Source organism: Quercus lobata, chromosome 4 (assembly GCF_001633185.2).
Source record: "Quercus lobata isolate SW786 chromosome 4, ValleyOak3.0 Primary Assembly, whole genome shotgun sequence".
Classification (NCBI taxonomy): Eukaryota; Viridiplantae; Streptophyta; class Magnoliopsida; order Fagales; family Fagaceae; genus Quercus; species Quercus lobata.
Genome location: NC_044907.1, coordinates 47,909,744 through 47,931,544, shown reverse-complemented (window position 1 = coordinate 47,931,544; position 21,801 = coordinate 47,909,744). Strand labels below are relative to the sequence as shown.

At 33.2% G+C, this 21,801-nt stretch overlaps 2 protein-coding genes across 2 annotated transcripts; both read right to left on the bottom strand.

Annotated features, from left to right (window-relative positions):
* Positions 1-298: 298 nt before the first annotated feature.
* LOC115984211 (vacuolar protein sorting-associated protein 60.1) lies at positions 299-7,341 on the bottom strand. The gene is made up of 7 exons (XM_031107180.1): positions 7,028-7,341; positions 5,330-5,481; positions 3,825-3,918; positions 2,087-2,158; positions 1,879-1,990; positions 1,378-1,532; positions 299-521 (listed from the first exon to the last, which is right to left on the bottom strand). The coding sequence occupies exons 1-7, from the start codon at positions 7,094-7,096 to the stop codon at positions 468-470; spliced, it is 708 nt and encodes a 235-aa protein (XP_030963040.1). The 5' UTR covers positions 7,097-7,341; the 3' UTR covers positions 299-467.
* Positions 7,342-18,905: 11,564 nt separating this feature from the next.
* On the bottom strand, positions 18,906-21,801 carry LOC115985360 (apoptosis-inducing factor homolog B-like). Its single transcript, XM_031108305.1, has 4 exons — positions 21,683-21,801; positions 20,493-20,749; positions 19,896-20,341; positions 18,906-19,178 (listed from the first exon to the last, which is right to left on the bottom strand). The coding sequence occupies exons 1-4, from the start codon at positions 21,799-21,801 to the stop codon at positions 18,906-18,908; spliced, it is 1,095 nt and encodes a 364-aa protein (XP_030964165.1).

The window sequence follows — 21,801 nt, the reverse complement described above, 5'->3', positions numbered from 1 at the left end:
ACTGTCATCATTAGTCAGTACCAACAACATTGTAAAGCATAAACACGACTACAACATCCAATCACACAGACGAAAAACATCAACAGAGTCATCAAACATCAAAGATTATATAACAGCTCAACTATCACTACAACTCGGACAAATATGCAATTATTAGCAATTCCAAACACACCCTTCAATTTTTCTTTTCTTTTTTTAGGCCAAGTATGTAACCCCTTCTTTATTCTTCTCAAAGTATCCTTCACAACCCCCCCCCCCCCCCCCCCCCCCCCCCCCCCCCCAAAAAAAAAAAAAGGGAAAAAAAGTAATGCTTATTATGAAAATCCAATCAATGGGAAATAGCCAACAACAAAACGTAAAACACTCTATCAATCAAAGTTCAGTTCTGCACAATGTTTACAAGAAATTGCTTCATATCCAGCTTCCCCTCAAATTATAAGTCAATGCACAACAGAAAGTAGCAATTCCTAACCACGAAGAGATGCCCGAGGCACAGTAGGTAAACCCAGTTCGTCCTCAGCCTGTCAGCATCATGGTTTGCAGACGAATTAGTAAATGAGACATGCAGACGTTGGTACAAAATGTTACTTAAAAGTGCAATAAAAAAGTTAAACTTCTGCCGTTTAACCTTGAAAAAGAATGCAATAAAAAAGTTAAATGTATTTCTTAACAGTTATTAAGCTAAGAAGTAATGTTTGGTGTAATGCTGAAAACAGTAATTGTCAGAATCTGAAAATTGAAGTTGCATTTGTTATAATAGTTTTTTTCCCCAATACAAAATACAATATCTATGCTAGTGTAATATTGGGTTAATCACTAACACTGCTGGCCATTGGAGAAGTTATTCACAATGGAGGCAATATTGGGGTTGTGGGTGGTGGGTTGGTCAGGGTGGTGTCATTGATTGATGGTGGCGATGGAGGCAATATGTGGTGTTTGTAGGCAGTGCTGACAGTGGACATTGGCCCAAAAGGGGCAGAGACTGATGAACGCGGTGAGTGTATGGCCAGTAAGGCAGTCAGGAGGAGAGAGAGAGAGTGAGAAATGTGAGATTTTTCATTGTTAAAAAGAAAATAACTTTTCGTAGCATGTCAAAAAAATGTACTACTATTTTACTTTTTTGTAGTCAGTTTTGATAAGTGATTCACCAGAATCACATTTAAGTGGAGTTATCAAACAACTAAGCAACAGTGCTAAACAACTTTTTTGTAGTCAGAAATCAAGAAGTCGGATATTTGTGGAGGATCCAAAAGGAGGGTTAATTAGCAGAACCTTCTCATGAAATTCAAGGGTTCCTTACTCACAATTTTCCTCAATTCAACAAAAAACTCTAATATCCTGCACCAATTGTTTCTGCAAAAAATCAATGGAATTTACCTGGGCATTGGATCTGCCAGCTGGTACAGCTGCTTGTCCTGTGGGCGCTGAAGGCAAGTTGAGTTCCGAATCCAAATTGGATTCTGTATCAGGTTGGAGATAAGAGGGCACCCCATCAGCTTCAGTTCCCATGTCCGCTTCCAAAGCATCAAGTTCTGCCCAAAAGAAAAAATCGTTGGAATAGGACACGAGTATATTAATAAAGTTGGTCAGATCAGATCATTACTTAAGAATTAGCAGATTAGATTAACAAGGCCTATTTTTTTTTTTTTTTAATATAAAAGATAGGACAAGGCCTATTCATCCTACATGAATTAGCATAACACCTACAACCCTGTCCAGCACACATTAATTAATAATAAAGTTTTCAACACTATTTCCAGGAATTAGAACTTCCAACATCAAATAGTCATTGGGCCAATTAAAATCAGAAACATTTTATATCTGAAAAGAATCATAAAAAAAATCTCCCTCGATATTGATAATAATAAAAAAACTGACCACCCATAAGGTCGTCCTCATCAATGTCATCTGGCACACTATAGCTTCTACCCAGGCTCTCTTGAATTTCAGAACTCACATCCATTAGGTCCATCATCTCATCTTGCAAGTTCTACAATCAGAAAAATCAACTGTTCAGTACCAGAAATTCTCAAGGCAGTAAAGCATGGAAGGTAAGTGTGAAAAAAGATATCAAATGATTACATACATCAATGTCTTGAATCTTCACAGTTTTCATCATTCCTTTCAACTCCTTGTTTGCAGATTTCAAGGCTGACATCTGGAGATAAGAAAACAAATTCAATTTGTGACAAAATATAGAACTAACTTTACAATCTGGTTCCCTAAACATGAATCTAGGGCATCTCTCTCTTATAACCTGAATGGACAAGGAATAAGAGTCCAGAACCTAGATTCAACATATATTTATAAAGAATCCGGCCCTAGTGACAAATAGTTCGTCCCCTACCTCTCATGAGGTAGGCAGCAGGTTCCAATCAGGGTACATATAAAGCTCCGCCTGAGCTGCCTTGAACTATGCCCCTTGGGGCCCTACCAAGAAAAACAAATGTTTGAAGGTGAAAACAGCACAACCCCAGTACTCCAAAACCGGTACAAAGTGATACTAGAAACTTAGTCCAAATTCGTAATTCATCTAAACCCATTTATAAACAGAATAGCTGAAAACTATAAATTGCATCCTTTTATGTGTCTGACTATATAAATTATGTTACAAGTTTATGATACAATTCAACAGGCAAACTAAGCTATAATACGGTTGAAGTCCATGGGATATATAGAACAGAGATTTAAATATCTAGTGTGTGCCATTTAGTAGCATTCAGTTCCATCACTTTGAGCAACTGGATCAAAAAATAATTAATAAATTATAGATACTAAGCACGTATTCAGATGCATTTGCTCTTGGCAATGGATGAAGCATGATAACACTATTCACAAATCTTAATCCCAAGTCAGCCTCAGGAACCCTCCACTTATAGGCCCTGTTTGTTTCAGCATAAACCTTTTGCACAAAATGTTCCACTTTCATGCGTTTGGGGTGCTTGACAGTATTAGTCATCCGTGGGGGGGTGGGGGTGGGGGAAGTCCCTCAAAGATGGACTTGTGTAATCCTCCCCACCCCCCAATCTCCATTTTTGCCTAACCCCCCTCTCTATGCCGCCTCACTTTTTTTCCCAGATATCTCTGTCATTTTTTCTTTGGGTTTCTCTTAATATTTTTATTTTGCTATACATTTCTTGACTATTTTTCTTTCTTAAGTAACCAAGATATATTGAGATCTACAAATTCCTTGGTTATGCCTTATGTATGTATCTCTTCTTAAAAATGATTTTTAAGTTGATTTTTTACTCCTTTCATATTGATATTTAAGTAGTGAATAAAAGTTGTTATAATTATGTTATCAAATCATTAAAAAAAAAAAAAAAAAGATTTTCCATATGAAGAAAATGCCAGAAAATGTTTCCAAAGTATAACCAAACGCTAGTAGAAAAGAAAAAAGGCTCTTAATAATTTTTTTGATTATACATAATTATATAATTGCCAATACAAATTTAGCTATAACAAAAATTGAAAAAATATTTCCTTTTAATTGGAGACTATCAAAAAAATCAGAAAATGTTACAAAATTTATATTAACTGCATTTAGTATTTCTTAGAGTTGCATCCAAACAGCGGAAAATAAGCAATTTTCCCCGAAATTTTTTTCAACTGAAAACTTGTTATGCTGAAACAAACAGAGCCTTAAGTAAATTTTTAGGAAGCCACTCAATTGAACCAAAAAAATAAGTAATTCTATAATTACCCATAGTGTGGTTCAGTCCAGTCACACAAATGGCCATTCTAAAAGAGCTCATTAAGGTCAATTTTCAATAATAAACATCTGTAAGGGAAAAAAAAAAAAAAAAAAGCTCCTTAGGACATACTGTTTGCTGAGCATCTTTAATACCCTCAGATGCAAAGGAAACTTGATCAAGATTGAATGTCTGATTGTACAGCATGTCCCGTTGTCCTTCATACCTGTGCAGAGACTTAATAGATTGTATAAATCATGGAGAAAATAACAACATATGGTCCAAGCTGTATTGCATACTCATATACACATTCCATTCAACAAAGTATATCACAGAGAAAGAGGCTAATCTTCACTTTAACCATCTTATTAAATTGATTATTGACAAACCCATGAAGAACTCTTTAGGGATGACTTTTCTGCATGAATGTCCTTAGCCTACCTCTAGGGAACCATCAATATACTAATGCAAGTCCAGCAAGACGTAGTAAGTTTTAATACTGAAAGGGAACCCATAGTGGCATTAACACTGGTAAAAGACACCAAGGTATTGACACTACAAAACATAGCAACGTCACATGTTGTATTGATTTATTAACGTCGAAAGATATCATGTAATTGAACCAATGGTATAGATAAATTCCAATAATGTGAAAGTTAATGTTACGTCACTTCATGGCACTTTGGTTTAGCCAAAGTTATCCATGCACTAACATTGGGAAAAAATCTAGATGCACAGAAATATAGATTAATCCATTCACTAAAAAAGTTAATGTGTATCAATAAGCCAATATTGGGTTTCATATCATAAAGTAAGAAGCCGTCTCTTGTAAACCAAAATCAACTTAATCAAGTGTCCAAAAACACATTGGTATTTTGAACCAAAGTGACACTATCGACACCAAATTATATTAAAACCCTTAACAAGACAATCATGACTTAAACATCATGCGTTTGTCCAATAAGAGAGGATAACAAAATTTTCCATATCTCGCATCCTTCTTAATGATTAAAAATAAATGATCTTGATTTGTGTTACCTTTCAAGTACACAACCTGTGTATTTGGATGTGGTTCTTCTATACCATTAAAAAAATTACTTATAAAAAAAATGAATAGGTCAATTTTCAAATTAAAATGATTCTCTTTTATTTTTTTGGAGACCTATAACCCCCCAGCATTACTGCATAAATAATGACTTCAATTTTCCATAATGTTTCTGTGGTTGTTCTTTAACTTGTTATGTATAAGTCTTTAATAAACCTATTTTATCCTTAAAACCATAACAGCCTTTTCGTTTTTGACAAATATCCTCAAAACTGTAAAAACTTCTTCCCCCTTAATGATTATAACTTGAAATGTTTAACCTTTCTTCCCTGTGTCTTCAACACAGCTTTATCTTTATCACCTAAACATACTCTCTAAAAGTTAAGCTCTTTACCCATTCAAACCTGCTTGAAGGATTCCCATCAAATACAAAGCTTTTCAAACTATGTTAAATCTAACCACCTAGTACTCTGCCCACACTATGCATTTTTCTTTCAAGAAGAACTATTGCACATAAATTACAGCACATGCAGAATGTTATCCCCAGATAAAAGTGCAATAAAGACGCAATAACATTAGAAGAGGCACCTACATTCTCTTTTGCTTGAGAACCCTCATGGCTCGAGCTTTAACAGCTTCTTGAGCAGGGCCAGGTCTCGTTTTCTTGATCTGCTCTTTATATCTACTAAGCTCAACATCAAGCCTTTTGATCTTCTCATCCACTGTTTCACCTCTTTTATTGATCTGGAAAGAATATTATTTATACCTTAGTTCAAGTGAACAAGCCGTAGAAATACAATGGAAAGACTGAATATTGGAGAACAGAATAACATGGCAAGAAATTTCAATTAAAATTATGCAAAGCAGTGAATTTAAACATATAATTCCAGCAGCCAGACTAGCGTTTGAAAATTAATCCCAAAAAAAAAAAAAAAAATTACAAACATATGTGAAAACCATGCAGAATATCTAAATTCTAAGCTTCTCAAAATACATTCAAACCAACAGATCATAATGTAAGATGAATACTATATTACCATCATAGATGTTAACATGAGTAACAAGGAAAGGTAAGGACTGAGAATCTACATTAACAACCGGATGCTCTACAGTCACTTTAATGTTCCCCATACAAGAAAAAATCATCTATCTTACCAAAACTACCACAACTTATCCAATCAGTATATGGTTTTGCAGATGAGAAGGCTTCATGAAAGCAGCATCAAATTTCTACCACCTCAACTTCCTGAGAGGTGGTTCTTAGAAATTAGGTGAAAATATTCAAAGCTTCATCGAAATCACATTATTGTAACAGGCAACAGTGCCAATGCCATCTAAATAATAGATCTCCCAGCCCATGGAGGTTCCACAAGTTTTTCTGAAAAGCATATCCCTTCCACTCAGTTTCTACATCAACAGCTCAAAAATTTAACAGCGAACACGGGTATCATACTTGTCCTTTAATATTGCTGTTGCATGTAACATTTTCTTTTTTCTTTCACAACATCATGCATCATTTCTAATCTTTTTTCGATGAAAATAATATCTTATTAATTTATCATTCAAGTATGGACAGCAATACAACATTAAGCCTAACAGTAACTTCAACGCAATTATCTTTACTCTGATATTTCACCAGGATCACATCTTACACCGACACACTCCCACCATGAATCAATTCAATACGAAACTAAGTACCGCTTGTACTTACACACATATTCTACCCACAACTCCATCAAAATTGTCATAGCCAGCTCTTATATTTAAAATACACAACCTTATGCACACATTAACAATGGACCGTCATCATTAGTCAGTACCAACAACATTGTAAAGCATAAACACGACTACAACATCCAATCACACAGACGAAAAACATCAACAGAGTCATCAAACATCAAAGATTATATAACAGCTCAACTATCACTACAACTCGGACAAATATGCAATTATTAGCAATTCCAAACACACCCTTTCACCTAAAAATTCCTTCAATTACAAATCTGAGCTCTTCAAGAAACCAAATCAAAATACTACAAAAGGAAAAAAAAAAAAATGAACCTATGTTTTTCTTTTTCTTTTTCAGAATCTCATCATTTTAAACCCAATTAAAATTTCAACCTTCATAAAAACCTAACAAAATAAATAAATAATCACAGATCGGAATTCCGATTCCCTTTGCCCTAATTCCTGAATTATTTTTTTCTCCAGAGCCAAATACAGCAATAATTAAACAAAAAATAAATAAATAAATAAAAACAGTGAGAGAAAGGAAAGGAAAGTGCGAAACCCTATCGGAGGCGTCGTTAATCGACGGTGGAGGCTCTTTATCTTTCTTCACGCCGAAAACCCTCTTCATCTTCTTCTTCTTCTTATGGAACAATCAACAAGGTCGGCGAATTTTCAGATCAAACTGAAACGAAGACTTTTTTTCCACTGAATTCCAAAGCGAGAGAGAGAAAATGCGAGACACTTTCTCTTCGATTCAATGAAGAAAGAGTTTTTGAGTTTTTCTTTCTTTTTCTGTGTTTGTTTCTATTTTCTCTTTCTCTCACCGGGGGAAAAGAAGTTTCGAGGAAGTGTGAAGGATTGGATTTTGTTTTTTTTGTTTTTTTTGTTTTTTTTTTGTATTGAGGAATGGTGGTGAGGATTTTGTGGGTTTTGGTTTAGTGGGATTGAAATTTGGAAAGGTGGGTTTTGAATTTTGATTGGCTGGAATGGGTGACACCGTGGACTTTGTGAATGGGAATGAACTGTGATTGGATGGTTAATGGTTAAGAGATGTGGATGTATGAAAGTTCATTGTACGTTTATATTACCTGATTTTTCCTTTCACCCCAACAATATACTATGTGGGAAATTTCTGTTAACAAACGGTCAATACCAAAGGTTTCTTCCATGGCCAAACCTCCTTAAACATTTCCATCAACTTATTTTTCTTTTAATTTTCACTAAATAATAATGTTTAATAACAATAAAGTCTCAGTCATACAAATTTTGGGGTCAACTACTATAAAACAACTAGTATGTAGCCCCGTGCTACCGCACAGGAATAGATATATTATTAATCATGAGTTTATTCATGTTTAAAAGGTTCAGTTAAGTCTAAATTCATATTATTAACCAGAAAATTTCATTAACAAAACTTAGCAGTATATATATTTTATACAGAAAGATGAACCTTGGTCACAATGTTTATCCAAAAGATCCATTCACGCTTTTGAATCTTCAATCTCTATTGGTGATTGAAATTTTCGCAGCTTAAAAAATTTTAAATTAAAAAAAAAATCCTCAGAGTTGTACTCATTTTGTAGTTTTACGATGGGTCATTTTGTAATATGATGAGTATTTGTGTGAAAAAAAAACCTCTGAAGTTCCATGGCTGATAAAAGAAATTCTCTCCAATCTCTTTTTATAGAGAGATGGGTTTGTGTGTGTCTTTATACATCCTTCATAATTGTATTATCACGAAGCAGGTCCAATGGATTTAGATTGGTACTACCGATTCCCAAAGTATGACTGTTTAATGTGTTATTAATTTCATCTCATTGGCTTCTGCACATTATAGCAAAATTAAAAATAATTAGATTGTACACGTGTATAGTAAAATTGGAATGATAATATATGATAGTAACAATAATAGGAAAATTCAAATAAAATTTCGAATTAAATTGTAACAATCTAAATAAAAAATTCCATTAGAAAGACACGGTGGAGTGATCCACTCCAAGAAGGCGACCAAACTTACGTAAATATAGAATAATAAATCTCTCTGCGGAAAATTTACATTGTTCATAACATTTACCTTCACTGAACATTTTAAAAACATAGTGACTCACATCTGCCATCCAGATATCTATAGCCGGGTCCTCTCCAATTCGCGTGAGATTCCATTGATCACTAAGTTCCTTTGCACCCTACAAAAAGTATCATCCATCGGTCTACAGCAGTGCTTTCTTCATTATTATAGGTGCCCAACCTGAACAAAAAGCCAAATATAAGGATAGTGAATTTTAGGCATAATGTGCATCTAATCACATATTAGCAATTTATAACAAATGTAAAGATGCAAACTTTGTAAGTGAATGGTAAACAAAACTCAGTGTCAGAACCAAGAAGAAAACACTTTAATCCGAAACTCAGTGCAAATGTAAAGATGCAAACTTTGTAAGCAATTTATAACAAAGATGCAAACTCTGGTTTTGCTATCTTTTTGGAAATTATGCAATGTACCCAAACCAAGTTCTTATCACCGATATTAATCTCTTTGATTTTCACGTTTGACTACAAAATTAAGAAAAAACTTAATTAGCACAGTAACCCACTTGACCCGATACATAGAAATGGTTTTAATGAGAATGAGCCCACATACATTTAGCCACATGATGCAAAATTCAACTTCAATTTCAGATTCTAGACACATGGCACAAAATTAGAGTTCTAATTTAGAATTCAATTTCACACTCTCTCTGCTTCACCTATTATTTTATATATAGATTATATACACAAATAATAACAAAACAAATATATACACAAATAATAACAAAACCTTAACAGCATTAGCATTAGCTCATCTAAAATTTTTTGTCTATTTTACACATAGGAGTCTACTTTTTATTTATTTATTTATTTTTTCTATTTTGCACTGTCATTTTACAAAACACCAACATCGGACCATCTATTATACACAGTATTTTATTTAAATAATATTTTTTATTCTTTTGTTTATTATTATTTTATTAACATTACCCCATCTCTCTTTCTTTCATTCTCTCCATCTCCTTCCTCAACTCTCTGCCTCTCTCACATCCCAAACCCACACACTCACACATTGAGGCGAGGAGATTCAACGAAAATGGTTGCAAAGATTACGGCGTGGATCCGACAATAATGACAGCAACTCCGACGGTTTGGTTTTGATTTGTTTTGGGTTTTTCTAATGGGTTTTTCGGCGGTTTGGTTTTGATTTGTTTTTGGTTTGGATTGATTTTGAGTTGAGTTTAGGATGGGTTTTCCGGTGGGTTTGGGTTGATTTTAAGTTGGGTTTGGGATGGGTTTTCTAACAGGTTTGAATTGATTTTGGTTTGGATTGATTTTGAGTTGAGTTTGAGATTGATTTCCAATGGTAGTGTTTGGATTTTCAACTGTTGAAGTGGGTTGTGGTGGTGGAGGTTGGTAGTGCTGGATTGCGGTGGTGCTGGTGGTTGTTGGTGATTGGCCCAACTTTGGCGAAAGCTCTAGGTCCCATTAGAGTAGAGGTGAGAAATTGGGGAAAGGGAGAGAGAGACTGATGAGAGCAGAGGTGAGAGAGAAAATTAATAAAATAAGAATATACACAGCTATAACCGTGCATATTTGCACGGTTACTGTAGCAAATGTGTATATTTACACAATAATAAAAGGACTGATGCGGAGCAAATTTAAAAGATATTGTGTAAATTTTGCATCTTTTTCTATTTTGCACATCTTTACACCCACTGATGTGAATGCTCTTAGGCTCCGCTTGGGAGGAGGGAATAGAAAGGAATGAAAAGAATCATTTTAGAATATTCTTCATTTCCCTTGTTTAGGAGTTTAAGTAGGATGGAATGGAACGAGTAGGAGAGAACACTCATTCCTCTCTATTCCCTTAAAAACTCAAATTTTCATTTCCTCGAAATTGGGAGGAATGGAAGGGAATAAAATTAGATTTAATAATTTTTTTACTAAAACTCTCAAAATACCCCTGTATATTCAATTCTTTATTTTAAAATAGGGGTCTAATAGTAATATTATCATAAAATGATTCTATTACATTCCCTTCATGTTGCTCCCAAACAAGATTACTTACATTCCATTCATTTTCATTCCTTTCCATTCATTTATTTTAAAACATCCAATCAAGGTTACTTAATTTCATTCCATTCCATTATTTTCCATTCCTTTCCCTTACTTAAATACATTCCATTCCATTCATTTCCATTCTCTTATGATCATTCTATTCCATTCTCTTCCCTTCCCTTATGAACTCCCAAGTGGAGCCTAAGTGTCTAATGTTAATGTATACTTGAGTCTTATTGGCTTCAATCCCAACATGAGCCTCCCTCTACCTTTTTATAGGACGTTTTAGTCCCCTCATGGGTCTTGAGCTGCCCATAATGGTGGTTCTCTCTAATTCAAGCGTGAATCTTAAACTAGCCTAAATTCGCTAGTGGTAACTGGACTATCCTTTAAAGTTCTTAAAGGGAGTTTTCTATCCAAATCTGACTCGACCAATCCAAATCTAAGCTTCTCCAACACAAAAATGTTAGATTGTAAACATGGCTCCCAAGTAGTAGGTAGTCTCCTCCTCTTAGCTACCAAGCCCTAGTGTCTTCCTAATGGTATGTTAGGTTAAGATAGATTGACCCCAGTTAATTAATTCAATTACTCAAGTTGATTAATTAGGTCAAATTACATGCAAATCGTGGAGGTATCAAAAAATCACCAAATAAACTAAATGCAACGAAAATTAAATAAACACAGTGATTTGTTGACAAATGGGAAAAACCTCTCACAAGACAAAAACCCCACCAGGTGAATTTAAGTTCACCACTCCCAGGAATTCATCAATCAATAATTAAGCGGTTACAAGTACAAGAAATTTTACCACTACTCTGGCCTATTCCAAAATACTAATGTAGACACTCAATTTTGCACTCATAATTTAATCTTGGAAAATGATTGAAATGATTGTTCTAAGTACCCAATCATAATTACATTTTATGCATTAAATCATTCATCACATATCATAAAAATGATCTTGAAATTTTAACAATCGCAACGATATGCCTAGTTCTTAAATCGGACTATTAGATTGAAAGATATCACAAGATCAAGTTTTCATGGTCTGCATGCATTTATTGGGTGGAACTGATCACATGTGATTAATTGAACTCAATTTTGATTGGTGAATAATTAAAATTAATTAAATAAATTTTTTTGATTGGTTGTTGATTTGATTAAAAATAAGTTTGGTTGCAGAAGAATAAAAGGAATAATCTGCTAATTTTGAAATTGGATTTATGATCAAGTTTTTAAGATAACTATCTCTATGATAATTATTTTTAAAGATTTAATTATCAAGTTAAAATGGATTTTATTAAGAAAACAAGTCCAAAATACGTCAAGTATGATTCTTAGCCTAGAAAAATGCCTAAGAAGAGCCCAAAACGTACAAGAAGAGGAAACTGGGCCGAGCACTAAGGAGTGCCAATCAGCACTCTAATAGTGCCAATCAACACTTGGCAAGTGTCCATTGGCACTTCCACAATGTCGATTGGCACAGGTTGTAAATCAGGCCCAGATGTAATTAGTTCAGGTCTAGACCTATCAGATTTGATTTTTTTAAGGATAAAACTTGACCTAATTCATATCTGCTGATTTTCTAAGTAACCCTAGCTTATTTTTTTTTAAGTAGATACACCTCTATAAATAGAGGAGACCACCCAAAATTCAGCACCACTCTCTCCCCTTATGTTAAAGAAATTTTGGAAGTTTTACTTTAGGAATTTCTTTTCTGTTAAGTGCCTTGTTTTAGATCTCCAAGAGATTTATTCTCTTTGATTTCTAAAGTAATCCCCTCTTGTAGAGTACATTCATGCAGTGATGCAAGTATGTTCTTACTTTACTTTTTATAAACATAATTTTGTTCTTGTTTTACTCTCCATAAACATGTTCTTGTTTCTGCTTGATCTTCCATGAATATGTTGTTGCTTCTTTCCTTGTTTATACATGTTCTTCATATATTATTACATGCTCTCTCTCTCTTTCCCTTTGAAAAATTCACATGATTAGTTTTAATTTTAGTATGTTGATTAATTAACATGCATAGATCTAAGGTTAAAATTCCCTTTTAAGATTTTAGATCTGCAAAAATAAATTTGTAATGAAAGATTCACTCTTCTCTACTTCTAAAACCAGATCTGTATTTTTCATTAAAATCAAATCTGTATTTTTTTAAGACAAATACAAATCTATATATTTCATTAAAATCATATATGTATTTTTTTAAGACAAAACTAGTATTTTTCATTAAAATCATATCTGTATTTAAGACAAAACTAGTATTTTTCATTAAAATCATATCTGTATTTAAGACAAAACCAAATCTGTATTTTTTCATTAAAATTAGATTTGTATTTTTTAAAGACAAAACCAGATCTTTATTTTCCATTAAAATTAGATATTTATTTTTTTTAAGAAAACCAGATCTGTATTTTTCATTAAAATCATATCTGTGTTTTTTAAGATAAAACTAGATCTATATTTTTCATTAAAATCTAATGTGTATATTTTTGAGACAAAACCAGGTCTATATAATTCATAAAAAATTTATCTTTTCATAATTTTTTTTCTCTCACATTTATAAAAACTAAAACTAGATCTGAAAATTTATTTTTAAAAAATCATTCTTTTTCACCATGGAAACTCAGATCTAAACTTTTCATCAAGCAATCTCATCAAATCTCTTTCATACAAAATTAAATTACAGATCTAGGATTCTTAAATAGTATTTTAACCATAGATTTAGAATCTGACATGGCATTTGTTGCATATAATTTAACATTTTGAATAAAGGTACTAAAATGATCATTCAAAGTCTAGAAGGCCAGACTTTGTCCAGGCAGAATGAGTGCTTAACAACTTCCCATTCTGTAACCTAGCCCTCGAATCATAGGTCTTGGTTCGTAGAATAGTTATTTATTTATTTATTTTTTTGGTAGATTGTATTTAGGACCAAAGCCTTATAATGATGTTCTACCAAATTGTATTCGTACATTTAATTAATGAAATTTGAGGTATTTTAGATATGTAAATTGTATATTGTAGTTTTTCTTCTTCTTTTTTTTGTAATAAAAAATAGGGTAAATTGCAAATTACACCCCTAAAGTTTGAGAGTGATTGGATTTTACATCCTGAAATTTCAGAATATGGCTTTTTACCCCCTAAAATTTGGTGATATTTGGATTTTACACTCTAATGTTTCAGAATTTGAATTTTACTCCCTATATTTTAGAAGTGTTTGAATTTTACTCTCTAAAGTTTTGGAGTTTTTAAATTTTACACCCTAAAGTTTCAGAATTTGGGGGTGTAAAATCCAAACAACCCTAAACTTTAGGGGGTAAAATCCAAGTTCTAAAACGTCAGGGTGTAAAATCCAAACACCTTAAACTTCAAAAGGTAAATTCCAAATTCTAAAACTTTAGGGTATAAAATCCAATCACCCCCAAACTTTAGGGATGTAATTTGCAATTTATCCTAAAAAATAAGTGGCAACTCCAAATAACCCCAAAAGAGAGGTGTCGATTCCTTTCTCTTTTGATCGAGAGCACCCCAAAAATTCTGGTCTCTCACAACCAACCTCTAGTTGAACCTTTGCTTCAATACCTAATTGAACTTGATATTGTAGTAGCATTCTTTCCTTTGTTTTATAAATCTCCAATCTGTGATTAACTCTAGCAACTTGATTGATTGTTGTTGGCTGCAAAGTTTTTCACTTAATAAATGATGAAGATCAGGAAGCACTTGGTTACAAAATCCTAAGGCGCACAAAACGCAGTAGCTTCTTACAGAGTATATGAGTTCTAGGTCTTTGTTTTCGTGTATGAAGACTTTTAAAATAAGCCTTATATATGGCTAGGGTTGTAAGAAGAGAAACCCTAATAATCCAAGTCATCATGGGCTAAATTTCAAATCTGGAAATTCTGAAATCGTAGATTTTGATGGATCAAGCTTATGTCGAGTTTCTCCATTAATCTTTGATAGCAGCATTTGTGGAGCTTGTGCCAAGACTTAATGAAACAACTTTTCTTCATTTATTTCTTAGATCAACCTTCATGTCTTTAGTGATACCACTTGATATATTTGAACAACATACTCCTTGATACATTAAACTCAACTTAGATCTACCCAATTATAAATAAAATGCGTTTTGTCAAAGAATTAGCCAATTACATAGAAAATATGACCCTAACAATCTCACCCTTGCACAATTCGTGACAAAACCACAAGCATAATTACGAGAGAAGTATAAAATAACAATCTTGATAACTATTACACAAAAAGTACATAAGTCTAACTAATACTATACGGTCCATGAATCAAAACCTAACCCAAGATCAAGGCTCATATAAGTTAGACCCACCCGAGTTATATCGAACGTTGCCAAAAGGCCTAAACCGACCATCAGCAATACCAAACTATAATGAAAGGCCTAAACAGGGCATAGCCCAAACTGATCACCACAAGATATCATTGAAGGCATGATATAATGCCTTGGAAAAATCCACCTACCGAACACGAATCTAGACGCTGGCATAAGTTCCGATGGAGTCATTTGAGGAGTGTGCATTGGGTCCCACCTGATCAGGAATATAGAGTAGAGAGGGACCCACCTGAAAGGGAAGACCACCCTTCATGATGGCAAGCTCTTTATGCAATTCTGTACATATTTTCTCATTTAATTTACACAATTTTGTACATTCAATGTATCTTCAGAATTCAAATTTTCTGCAAATCCAGATAATTCGTACATCTAATGTACACAATTTCTCGTTGAATTCACGCAATTCTAGATATTTAAATTTTCTGCAAATCCAAACAATCAATACATCTAATGTACACAATTTCCCTTTCAATTTACACAATTTTGTATACTCAACGTATCCGCATAAACCAATTTTTTTGCAAATGTAATGTACACAATCCGTATATCTAATGTACACAATTTCCCATTGAATTTACGCAATTTTTTATATTCAAATTTTCTATAAATTCAAACAATCCGTACATCTAATGTACCCAATTTCTCGTTAAATTTACACAATTCTATACATTCAACATATCCGCAGAATTTAAATTTTCTACAATTCTAGGCAATCTGTACATCTAATGTACACAATTTCCTATTGAATTCATGCAATTCTAAAAGTTCAAATTTTCTGCAAATCTTGACAATTCGTACATTTAATGTACAAAATTTCCTGCTAATTTTATGCAATTTTGTACATTCAACATATTTGCAGAATTCAAATTTTCTGCAAATTCAGACATTCCGTACATCTAATGTACTAATTTTCCGTCGAATTTATGCAATTCTATATATTCAATGTATTTGCGAAATTCAAATTTTCTACAAATTCAGACGATCCACACATTTAATGTACACAATTTCCAGTTGAATTTACACAATTCTGCATATTCAAATTTTTTGCAAATCTAGACAATCCATACATCTAATATACCCAATTTATCGTTGAATTTACGCAATTCTGGATATTTAAATTTTCTACAAATCAAACTATCTGTACATAATTTCTCGTTGCATTTACGCAATTTTGTACATTCAATGTATCCGCAAAATTCAGATTTTCTGCAAATCCAGAAAATCAGTACATATAATGTACACAATTTCCCTTTGAATTTACGCAATTCTGGATATTCAAAATTTCTGCAAATCTAGACAATGCGTACATATAATGTACACAATTTGCCGTTTAATTTAAACAATTCTGTACATTCAACATATTCTCATAATTCTAATTTTCTGCAAATCCAAATAATTCGTAAATCTAATGTACACAATTTCCCGTTGAATTTATACAATTCTGAATATTCAAATTTTTTGCAAATCCAGACTGTTCATACATCTAATGTACACAATTTCCAATTGAATTTACGCAATTTTGTGTATTCAACGTATTCACAGAATTTAAATTTTCTACAAATCTAGACAATCTATACATCTAATGTACACAACTTCGTGTTGAATTTACCCAATTTTGGATATTCAAATTTTCTGCAAATCTAAACAATCCATATATCTAATATACACAATTTCTCATTGAATTTACGCAATTCTGTACATTTAACATATTCGCAGAATTCAAATTTTCTGTAAATCCAAAAAATTCGTACATATATTGTACACAATTTCTCGTTGAATTTACGCAATTCTGAATATTCAAATTTTTTGTAGATCTAAACAATTTGTACATTTAATGTACACAATTTCCCATTTAATTTACGCAACTTTTTTATTTTTTATTTTTAATTTTTGGGGAGTGGGTAAGTTCTTGGCGGAAATACTATTTTCGTCCTTACATTTTCATCACATTCCCACTTTGGTCCATTACTTTTTTTTTTACCGATTTTAGTCCCTAAAGTAAAAAATCGTTTCATTTTGGTTCCTACCGTTATCTCACTAATAAGAAAAAAGAAAAAAAAAAAAAAAAACCTATGTGGTAAACGGAGTGAACTGTTGGCACACAAAATGCTGACGTGACTATTTAAAAAAAATGTAATTTCACATTTAAAATTGCCACATCAGCGTATAAAATTTTTAGAAAATAATACTAAATAAAAATAATTAAAAATAGAATTAAAAACAAAAAATCACATGAATTGAGATCTAAGTGGATTTTAAACAAGAACACAAACCCAAAAATTTTAAAACCCAAAAAATAATACTTGCACATATATATATTACCTATTACATGTTGGATTCCAAGCAATAGGTAGTCTCCTCCTCTTAGTTACCAAGCCCCAGTGTCTTCATGATGGGGTATGCTTCTCTTTCCTAGATTTAGTTTTCCCCTGTGTGGTCTTGGGCTATCCTAAATCCGCTGGTGGTAATTAGATTGTCCTTTGAAGTTCTCGAAATGGAGTTTCCTATCCAAATCTAATTTGGACCAGTCCAAATCTAAGCTTTTTCAACCCAAAAATGTTGGATCTTAAGCACGAGTCCCAAGCAATAGGTAGTCTCCTCCTCTTAGCTACCAAGCCCCAGTGTCTTCATGATAGGGTATGCTTCTCTTTCCTAGACTTGGTTTTCCCCTATGCGGTCTTGGACCAGCCTATATCTGCTGGTGGTAATTGGACTATCCTTTAAAGTCTCCAAAAGGGAGTTTTCTATCCAAATCTAACTCGGACCCATCCAAATCTAAGTTTCTTCAACACAAAAATGTTGGATCTTAAGCATGGGTCCCAAGCAATAGGTAGTCTCCTCCTCTTAGCTACCAAGCACCGGTGTCTTCATGATGGGATATGCTTCTCTTTCCTAAATTTGGTTTTCCCCTAAGTGGTCTTGGTGTCTTTAAGTTGGACCAAATTGTGATGCCATTTCTTGAAAATATAGGAATTGTTTCCAAATTGTAATGTTATTTCTATTTAGATCTTGGTTTGATTGTTGTTGTACTTTTTATTTGAGAGCCTAATATCTTCCAAACTGTACTCTATGTATTTTTTTTCCTGTAATTAATTTATTTATCAATGAAATTTCATCATTTTCTCTCCAAAAAAGAAAGAGAACTTTTGGATCAACTATGATACTCAACATGTCATTTTCTACTGCTTAATTAAAATGTATTTCATTTTATTCAATCCCTAATCATACTTTTTGTTACCTCGTAAAATAATATTATCATTTTCAACTAATTCTACTTGTGTTATTTTAGGATTTTCATTTTTTTTTTTTATAGAATTTTCATTATTCTATTATAATCTAATCAAGTCAATGGCTTATTTAAGCCATTAAACTTTCCTATCTGAGCTATTATTTTTTTCTCATCAAAATACTGGTGTATCATTCTTTTCTTCTCCTAAAATTATTCTTGCTCTCCCTTGTATTTTTCTCTTACTTAATTGGTATTCTTGTTAAATTGATTAAGGAAAGGGGCTATTAAAGGTTGTTCTTGAACCTCTATGCATGGAAGTGCGTTCAAAATTAAGGTCGATTGTAGTCTAATCCTGCGGGTTATTTGGCCTTAGAACTAATTTGCACCAAGTTTTCTCTCAAGGTGTATCGTATCAATCTTTTAAGGGCAACACATTCTTGTAATTGTGTAACACTATAAAAACCTTCTTAAACTCATTCTAACTTTTTGCTTTTGTTGTTAATAATTCAGATTGCACTTGTTTTGGATTAAGAGATTTTTCATTCACTAAAATATTTCCATGAATTGCATTTTGTAATTGAAATCGAGAATAAAGTAGAGAATGCCAATTGTCAATACCGCGTTGGTAGCTACATTTGTGCTCATTTGGTTCAATGAAAAGCCAACATTTTTAAAAGGCACAAAATATATACAAAGATTTAAAAGATGTAAACCAATAAACATAAAGAAACAGCAATGTGCTTAGAATTTAGCTCATTTTTCGTCCAAATAAGGATTTAGTCCAAGTTGTTTCCTTGTCCTCCCCACAAACAAGTCCTCAGATTTGATTTTACCAGGAATGCATCCACCAATTGTAATTAGTGGAAACTGTGCCACCCCTTCTTTCCTCCCAAGTGAGACAATTACCATTTCCCAACCAGGTTTATAAGTAGCCATCTTGCTCTCACTTTCTCCATTCATCAGTAACTTCAAGTTCTTGGCAGTCACATGAGCATGTTTCTGTGCCACATACCCTTGTTTGATCTCCTGCTTAGTAAACCATAGCTAATCAGACATCTTAGAAGTCAGAACACACACACACACACACACACATATATATATATATATATTTTTTTTTTTTCCTTCTAAAATATAAATCCATAGAATAATACATCCGCGGCTGTGTGGCACTTGCTCACCAAACCAAATAAACATTAGATTATGTGAGGCTATTCATCTAGCTGAAAATGACCTTCATTTTTACTTAATCAAGAAGCCAGGGGACTGATAACTAAACTATAGTCAAACTTGTTTGGTATACACATGCGAGTGGAAGTTCCACATTGGAGGAAGAACAAGGAAGGGCTTAAGCTTTTGAAAGGTCTCAACTAGAATCTCCTCAATGTGTTATTCCCCTAACAAGTGGTACTAGAGCCAATAGATGAGCATGTAGGGTTGACATATGGTTCCCATATAGATAACCATACAAGAGCCTCCTATATGGATGAAGCGTGCTGAAGTAAAAGATCCCATAGGCATATCAAGTCTTCAAATGGAATATCCCCAAAGTGTTACCTCTGTAATAAAATGTTGATTTTCTATAATTTAGAGGAAGACTGGTTTGAGGTTGTAGTCTATAAGAACAACTGAAGCTTCTCTAACTAGACAAAATTACATACTGATTTACTGATGCATGGCAACATGAGTTTATATGGAGTTCAAATGTCTGCCAGTAGCACAACCTATCAAAAAGATTAGACTTACTTTAATATCGGTGATATCTCCTACTGCAAAGATATTTTTATGACCTCTGATCCTCAAGTTTTGATCAACCACCAGCTTTCCATGTATATTCAGGCTATTCTGCAAAATGCTTTCATTAAGCCAAGATGAACCTATCGGCTTCCCCGTACACACAAAATGGCAATCAGCTTTTATAGTTTCTCCAGAAGAGGTTTGAACAATGCCACCATTCAAATGGTTCAGATTGATGGATTGATCCAAGATCACATCAACTTTCTTTGCAGTCAACCAATTCATTGCCAGTTGGGAAGCCTTGGAGCCAATATATTCCAGCAATCTTGGCCCCCGGTGCACCAGTATCAACTTCTTATCTGGAAAAACAAAAGAAATTTCACCAGCAAGTTCCACACCAGTTGGACCCCCTCCAACAATCAAAACTGTATTAACAGATTTTATCTTTTCAAAATCTGTGCCATGAAAAGAGAATAGTGTCAGATTAGATTCAAGGAAAAATTTGCTTCTTCCATCATGTACCAGAAGTATATTATCATGCAAATAGTCTATACAAACAAAACAGTAATAGAATATTCTTACTCAGATGTGTCATAGTGTGTTCACCTGCCTTGTACTCATTGAGCCTCTCTGCTTTAGTTTTGGGAGCAGATTCCAAGTGACCTGTTGCAATCACAACATAATCATATGCAACCTTTTGGCCATCTTCAGTCGTGACTTCTCTGTCTGTAATGTTAGTCGCTGAAGATGCAATAATCTGAACTTTAGGAAGATAATCAATGTGATTAATCACTGATCTTTCAGCAAATGATGGCTCCACCATTGACCTCAAGCTTGCCCATGGGATGTCATAGTACTCCTTCCTGATGTCATTCACACATCTTTAACAGCCAATTTGGATATCATATGCAAAAACAAGTCCATAATAACTCCTAGGATTTGAGAACCACTTTCTCAGCTTCCAGTATTTAGTTTTTTGTTTTTCAAACATCATTGTTATTAAGAAATAACATGAAAGAAAGAAAAACAAGTAGTTTGAGATTATTCAACTTCAAGATAATTCTACCTATTCATCAACTCTAGTACTTTTTTAAATTACTTTACAATCTTGTATCTTCGCATCATTTGATTGTGATCATAACAAAACAAATTCCCAAAATTTCCATTCATGACCCATTCACAAGCTACATTTTCCCAAATCCCAAGTCTATCATTAGCAAAAATTTTAAGGATAGAACGGGCTGATATGAAAAATAAATTGCATGACATATTAAATTATTTAAACAAATAACGTGATTATTAAATAGGTCATGTGATCAAAAATATACTAGTCATTTGAATCTCCATGCACTATATTGGAGGAACTTTCCTTCATACCAGTTTACAAGAATTTCTATCCTTCTTCCTTCTGAAATTAGACACCAAATGTAATTAAAAAGAAAAAGATGACTTCACAATTGCATTTCAATTTATTTATGGCAATATAATTGAAGAAAATAAAACTTTCATTGTTGTGAATCAAGGGTATTTTGGGATTTGCACCGGATATATAGCATTAAATATAAACTCTAATTTCTCATAAATAGTAAACTAATAGCAGCTCTTTTAGATGTAGCCATGTCGCCAAACTAGGTAAAATCTATGTGTTGATCATTATCTTCTTTAATCTTGCTTAAATTTGATTATTCACAATACTTTTTTATTCATCCCAAACACACATAATTTATTTCATTTGCAAACAGGTAGCAGCAACTAACAGGGCTACAAAGAACACACAACCCTGATTGAAGGCTTACTGATCGATGAGGACAACATCTGCCACAGATTGGAGAGAATAAGCCACAATGGAGCCACCAACTCCACCACCAATCACAACTACCCTCATCTTCTTCTTCTCTTCTCCAGATTTTGCCAT